A 7,532-nucleotide genomic window follows, 5' to 3' on the forward strand; every position below is an offset into this window, starting at 1 on the left:
AGATGCCCTTGGCCATGCCTCAGAGTAACCGACACTTTGAAGTACCTTGCCAGAAAGTTTCTAAATCTTCCAGTGCTGGGACCTGCCATGACCAACAGTGTCATCAACAAGGCCCATGTGGGCCTTGTTCCCTTCTCCTCAGGTTTGTTTTTTTTTTTTTAAGATTGATTGATTGATTGATTTGGCAGAGCACAAGCAGGGGGAGCGGCAGTCAGAGGGAGAGGGAGAAGCAATCTCCCCTCAGAGCAGGGAGCCCAGTGGAGGGCTTGATTCCGGGACCCTGGGAACATGACCTGAGCTGAAGGCAGACGCTTAACCAACTGAGCCACCCAGGCATCCCTTTTCAGATCATTCTTGCATGGGGTGGTTGACCAGATGCCCCAAGCTACTCTAGAATTCATGCCTGTGGAGGTGTGCTGGTGTCCCTTAATCAATCCTTCGTTCCAGGAGAACAGCCTGGTGAGCAGATCATTCCACTGACCGGTGCAGCATTCTGCTCATGACACTGCTCAAGACTGGGCCACCGGGGCGCCTGGGTGGCTCAGTGGCTTAAAGCCTCTGCCTTCGGCTCGGGTCATGATCCCAGGGTCCTGGGATCGAGCCCCGCATCGGGCTCTCTGCTCGGCAGGGAGCCTGCTTCCTCCTCTCTCTCTCTGCCTGCCTCTCTGCCTACTTATGATCTCTGTCTGTCAAATAAATAAAAATAAAATCTTAAAAAAAAAAAAAAAAAAAGACTGGGCCACCAGAGTGGTGCTGACCCACTCACTTAAATGACTCTCATGTAGGACAAAGAATCTCCACATGCCCTGAATGGAAAAACCCAGAGCTGTTAAGAACAGCTCCACAAACAAATCCACGAGTACCTGCTCTCTGCTCCATTCTGAATCTTTACCAATAAGTCATACCTCACATGGGACAATTTTAATTGAATTGCTTCTAGGGGCAGGAACACGCCTGTCCTTTTCTGTACTCTCAATTCCTCCATTCACTATGTCTCTCAGGCCTTGGGGAGGCTCCACTGCTCCCTGCAACCAGGATGGGCCCTACCTTGGTCAACACCCCACATCCACACCCTGGTCCATGTCTTCCTGGGCTTATTTCTGCTGTTGCTCCAATGCATCTTACAGCTCTAGGTTTTTCCATAGTAGGCAGATGTAGGGAGACACAGGGGTTTCTTTGGGGGTGTGGGAGGGCTTCTTTCATATGGGGTATCTGATGGAGCCCTTACCAATCCCTTTGCCTTGTTCAAATTTAGTGGCCGTCAAGAGAGAGGCATGATCTTCCCACTCCTGTCATCTCCCAAGGGCATTGTCTGACAAGCTGAACGACTCCAGTTCAGTTCCACGGATGAGCTACTGCCCTGCAGAACTGACAACTATAATGACTCAGGAAAAGAGGCAGAGAGCCAAGAGTCTAACAGACCCTGGCAGTGTCCCTCAGTCCCCCAGGAGGTCCCATGTGAACAGTCCCCGTCCACACCAATGGCTTTCCGTCTCAAGTACCCATCTGTCTCTACCCGAAGGTTCTCTTTGTCCACAAGGGCACTCTCGGCCCACGTGCAGGGCAGACCAGCAGCCCAGGAGTTAGTCTCTCCTAGAATAATCCTAAACTAATGAGTGGGGGAGGGGCTGGTGGATAAACACCCCCATCTTCCTCGCCTCCCTGTGGGACAACTCTGAAGTGTGTCCCACACAATGTCCCAGAGCTCCCCAGCGTCACACCGGGGTCACCTGTTCGATAACTCACCTTACATTGACTGCCCCTGTCTCTCCTCCCCAGTCTCTTGGGATCACCTCCTGGGATCACTTCCCCCAAGAACCGCTCACACCCAGATTTTGCCTCAGGGTCTGCTCTGAGGCAAGCCCAAGGTGAACAAGGGCATCTATTTCAAAGTCACGGTAGGGGGCGCTCTTGCAACCAAGCCCTCGGGCTGGTAAAGTTGGAGTCCAGTCCCCAACTTCAACCAAAGCCCTGCTCTTCATGGTGCCACATACTGGGCCACAGGGAAAGAGTTCATGTGGCAAAGGAGTCCTGCTGCTCCGAAAAAACACAATGGAAAATCTGAACAAGGTCAGTACCAGGTGTGTTTGTTTGTTTTAATCCTTTCCCTCAAATCACCCCTCAGCTTTCTCCCTCCTCTCTGCTGGCCACAGAGCTGGGCTGGGCCTCCCTACAATCCCACTCTCTGGCCATGAGAGCAGAGCCCCACACAAACCAACCTGCCCCTGTCCCCAAACATGGTGCTCTCCCACACCCTCACTGTGCGGGACATCCAAGGGGACCTGACCTGCCACTCTGGCCCCATGGTGTTGCCCATCCGGTGGGCACAGGGAGGAAACCAGCGCTCCTTTCCTCCCCTTGCCCTTTTCCCCACAGAGGACGTCCCTGGAGCAGGTGGGTCTTATCTTCTCCCTCCAGTTCCGGTTTGGAACGTGCCCTGTCTCACTCGTGCGGATATGTGCCTATCGAGTGACTCCCCGAGCGAATGCCGATGTTGGTTGGTGGGGTGGTGGCCTGTCCTTTTCCTTATCTCGGGGCTCATTCAGATGGAAAGGGGCCCCAGGCCCAGCTGCTCTGTTTACTCTGCATTCTCTGCCCATTGTACACAAAATTGATCTGAGAGGGGTTTTGTTTTTCTTCTTTTTCCTCCAATCTCCTTATTAGTTCAGCCTCAGAAAGTCCCTTATCACTGCCGGATGTCAGGCCACACTCCGCCACCAGGCCTGGCCAGGTTCCGCTCTCCATTAATTGATTTTGCCCTCCCCATTTGGGGAGCACAAATTGGCTCTGCCCATTAGCAGAAACAATTCCCTGAAAGGAATTATAAATCAGGCCCTGCGTCCACCCATCCCTCACAGCGCTGTGTGCCCACGTGGGGAAGTGTCAGGCAGGGAGACGGAGTGCTTGAGGGCCAGGGCAGGTCCCTACAGTCATGCAGCTTCTCCCCTAAACCAGATGGAGGGAGGCCTCAGCCGACAGAAGGAGTGCCTGAAAAAGGTCCCAGCACAGAGGGCTCAACGAGCAACAAGTGTGTGCTGACTGAGTACAGGGACAGAGAAAGGGGCCTTGAAGGCCTCTTGATTTGATCCACACCCACCAGTTCTGCCATTCCATTAACCACCCTTTGGCTCTGTGGCCTTGGGGTTTTCCTAAGGACCCAGTAAACTGGCAGTGCTCCTGGGAAGGATTCTATCTAAATTCCTGTCAGGTCTCTGGATGTGCAAAAAGTGAACATGAAGACAGGACCCAGGGTGCAGGTGCGAGGAGAGGAGAACACCAGAAGGGAAGGGCAAGCGGCCGGGCAAGGGGAGACAACATTGCCGGCGCACAGAAGGTCCCCGGTAAGTAGGCCGCAAGTGAATGGACTGTCTTACTCCTGATGAACCTTCCCAGGACCAGAGGCGACAGGAGGAGGGGAGCGGGCGCTCCAGGGAGGACTGATCCAGCCCTCCTTCCAGCCCAACACATCAGAGACCTACCTCTGGCCCCACCCTTTTCTCCCACACAGGTAGTCCACGCTCTTCCCCTTCATTTCCTTCCACCCGAGAACCACCAACATTCCCCGTGGACCATGTCCAGGACCGTCGAGGCCGCTCAGGCTACAGGGGATGCTAAGACCTGCCTGAGATCCCCCAGACATCCACAGATGAGCTTTCTGAATGATACAGGAGAGAACGCGTCACACGTTGAGCTTCTCTAGGGCAATAAAATAGGATTTGATTATTACATGGTCTTGCAGGTGTAACTACAACCCTAGCTTAACGTCAGGAATTAGCAAGTCTGTAGTGATGGGATGGTGGCCAACACCTTGTCATCCCATCTCTCCGGACCAGAAAGAAAAGTCCTGACACTTCCTTCCTCCTCTTAGACGAGCCCACGTCCCGGCATGGTGCTGTCTGGGAAAGCCCTGGGTGCAGAGGAGCGTCGTACAGGAGAGCTTGAGATCCCCAGGTGGCTTTGGGGAACCCAGAACATGTAGGATGGCAAAGAAGGCAGCTGCCAGGCTGGGCCGGGCCCCACCTAAACCCCGGGATGGATGAGGTGCTTCAGAGGACACAGAGGACACCGCAGCCTGCCCTCCGCACCAGTTACGGTGCTGAGATGTCCCCGTGTTTAGCCTCCACATCCTGCCCTCACCTCGGCTCCCTGGGATTTATTGTTCCCGTTCGGGCCTCAGAGCAGATTAAGACCCTATGACGCTCCCACTCTCCTGATTGGATATCCCCATACTTGGGATGGTAAAATTCTCCCCCTGGCTTTTACTTCCTACCATCTCTCTCTTCCCCTCCCTCACCCTGGACATACATGGCCACCGTCTCTGCCTCCCCATAGCCCCTTCCAAGGGACACGTGTCCGTGTGCAGCCCCCACGCCCCTGGTTGGGCCAGAGAGGCTGAAAGTAGTGCTGACACAAGGATGGCCGGACACCTGTGAAGTGGCCCACGTGAAAAGGCCCCCTCAAACCCTTGGCCTCTCACCACAGAGGACCTGAGGCAAAGAGTAGCAAGAGGAAGAACAGGGGACACAGTAGCTGACGCTGACGGGATGCCGGGGGTGGCCTGGAGCAGAATTCTGTCCCAGCAGAGGGAGGCTGGGACGAGCAGAGGGGCCACCCTGCGAGGAGAGGGGACGGAGTCCATGAACGGTCAGGAATGAAGACACGGGCTGGGTTGTTCCAGAACCTTGGCGGCTCCTGGTTTCCAACCACAAATTGTTTCAATTACTTAAGATAACTGGAGTGTGTTCCTATTCCTTCCAACTCAAATAAGCCTTGAACTATGAAAACAACAACAATGGCAAAAACTTATGTAGCCACTGGGGACTCACAGGACACCTAATAGTAGCTTGAACAAAGAGGGGTTATGTTTCTAACATTTTTGAAACCTAGAGATGGGCGTGCCCAGGAATGGGCAGAGCGTCTTTGCAACACCCTTGGCCATTCCCTCAAGGACACGAGGTGGCTCGGCAGGGCCAGTCCTCTGTGTGAGGGGGGCAGTGGGGCCCGCTGCAGCTGAGGCCTCTGTGGGGACAGAGCGGCTTTACCCCACACCTCCACAGCAGGCTCCACACTCATCCAGTTGGCCAGAACTGGGTCACATGGCTGCCCTGGCTGCTAGGGAGCCCCGAAAGTGTGTGCCAGGGGCACTATCTATCCTCCGATCCCCTCCCCATTTCTGTGCCCCTCTTCCCCCTCTTTAATGTGTTTTTTGCTTCTAATGATGTGGCCTGCCTATCACCTGGGACTCCATGGACCGTCCTCAGGCTACCAGAGCCGTTCTGCCTGCTGCAACTGGAGGGTGTGGGATTATGAAAGCCCAGCTCCCCTGCCTCCACCTGGGACTCGCAGGGTGTGCATTCCCCACCAGGGCTCTCCGGGAACCAGGCGGAGCTGGGACTATGGTCCCTTGTGTGGCCCCACCTGTCCTACATTCTTATTGACCCTCCCCTAGTCTGCTGTTCACACACAAATCCCGCTCTCAGGACTGCTCCCAGAGACCCCGATGAAGAGCCTGGGGAGCAGGTTTATCATGATGGGTTGGACGGATCACGCTCCGTTGCCTGGAGCCGACATGTACACACACACGTGGGGCTCTGTTAGCTGGAAGGGAGGGAAAGGGTGCGGGCAGAGGCTTGTGTTGTCCCCTGCCCCAGCTCATCAGACAAAACATGAGCAGGGAACTTGATTCTCACACAGGGCCAGTACGAAGGTACAGCGGTGTGGCTGCTTGGGGAAAATAGTCTGGCACTTCTCAGAAAGCTCGAGTGACCACACGACCAGTACTCCACTCCTGGAGACATGAAAACATACATCCTCACAAACACTTGTCCACGAATATTTGTGGCAGCATCATTCATAAGAGCCAAGAAGTAGAAACAACTCAAATATCTATCAGCTGACGCATGGATAAATAAAATTCTCTTCTCTGTCCTACGGAAAAGGACACAGCTCTAAAGAAGGACGGAGTACTGAGATGCGTGCCATGGTACGGATGAACCTTGAAAACACCAAACCAAGGGGCCAGACACAAGAAGCCCCATATGGTATCATAGCACGTCTATGAAATGTCCACAAGAAAGAAACCCAGATAGAAAGCAGATGGATGGCCGCCTGAGGCTGAGGGGGCAAGCTGGGTGGTCGGGGAGGACAGCTAAGAGGGGATAGGGGATTGGGGACACAGCATGATTCTGAACATACTAAAAGCCATTCAACTGTATACTTTAAAACTGTTAAGTGTCTGGCTTCGGCTCGGGTCATGATCCCAGGGTCCTGGAATCAAGTCTCACATCCGGCTCCTTGCTCAGTGGAGAGACTGCTTCTCCCTCTTCATCTGCCCTTCCCCCTCCTCATACTCTCTCTCAAATAAATAATAAAATCTTTTTAAAAAATAATAAATGTGTGAATGATACGGTATGTGAATTATATCTCAATAAAGCTATTGCAAATACACACACAAGCAAAGAAGAGGAAAACACCCTCAATTCCACTCCCCTGAGAGAACCCTGTGAACATCTCAGGTCAGGATATACTTAGAGCTTCTTTTTTGTTCATGCATATATCTTGTCGTTGTGGTATGCTCTGAAGGCAACCTGCTGAAGAACTTCAGGCACGGAAAACCATCAGCAAAAGCTATGAAGCAAGTGTGTCCAACTGCTTAGGAACATCAACCCCAATACCGCTCCTGATCGAGGCTGTTATATGTCTATTTGCTTTGCCCTGATTTGTCACCAAGTTTACTTACCTATTGGTTTCCCCAATAGGCAGGTCAATCCTCCCAGCCCCAATTCTGTAGCCAGGGCAACTGAGCACAAGGCAGAGTCACACCCACCCTGATTTTTTTTTTTTGTAAGGTTTTATTTGTTTATTTAGTTAGTTAGTTATTTGAGAAAGAGAGATAGCATGAGTGGGAGGGGTAAAGGAGGAGGGAGAAATAGAATCTCAAGCAGATTCCACGCTGAAGAGGGAGCCCGATGCAGGGGCTCGATCCCAGGACCCTGAGAGCATGACCTGAGCTGAAACCAAGAGTCAGATGCTCAAATGACTGAGCAATCCAGGTGCCCTCCCCCCACCAACATCCTGATTTCTTCCCAGCTTGGGGCCTGAAGCATTATGGATGAAAGACTGGGGGCTGCAGAGGGCACCCCTTCAGACCAGAGCAGAACAAGGGGGAAGCATCTGATTTGGTCCAGAAGTACCCGTCCAACCTAGAGGCCGAGGACAAGGCAAGATGACCTCAGGAGGACCCTATAGGTCTCTTTGAGGGGTCCATGCCACTGACTTGTGCTCTCCATGGTGGGAAAAAAAAAAAAAAAAAAAAAGGCTGGTTGGGGGTGGCAGGCCTGTTTGCACTAGAGGCACTTAGCGCAGCCAAGCTGAGCCGCACTGTTCAAACAGACTCCCCAGCCTCCAGACACCTGTGCTGAGGAGGACGAGAAGAGCGAAGCAGGCAGGAGGCTGGGCTCGGGTCCCTGCGCACGTTCCACCTCTCCTCCCACAGGCAGTCCCCCAGGCCCCGGCAGCGTCCTGGCCACATC

At 53.4% G+C, this 7,532-nt stretch overlaps 1 protein-coding gene across 1 annotated transcript in view; it reads left to right on the top strand.

Annotated features, from left to right (window-relative positions):
• The window catches only part of KIF6 (kinesin family member 6), a 465,466-nt gene extending 464,967 nt beyond the window's left edge, over positions 1-499 (top strand). The window contains exon 22 of the mRNA XM_047733172.1: positions 448-499. Within this exon, the coding sequence (XP_047589128.1) occupies positions 448-449 (2 nt within the window). The 3' untranslated portion in view covers positions 450-499. The remainder of the gene's footprint in view (positions 1-447) is intronic.
• The last annotated feature ends 7,033 nt before the right edge of the window (positions 500-7,532 follow it).

Source organism: Lutra lutra, chromosome 6, assembly GCF_902655055.1.
Source record: "Lutra lutra chromosome 6, mLutLut1.2, whole genome shotgun sequence".
Classification (NCBI taxonomy): Eukaryota; Metazoa; Chordata; class Mammalia; order Carnivora; family Mustelidae; genus Lutra; species Lutra lutra.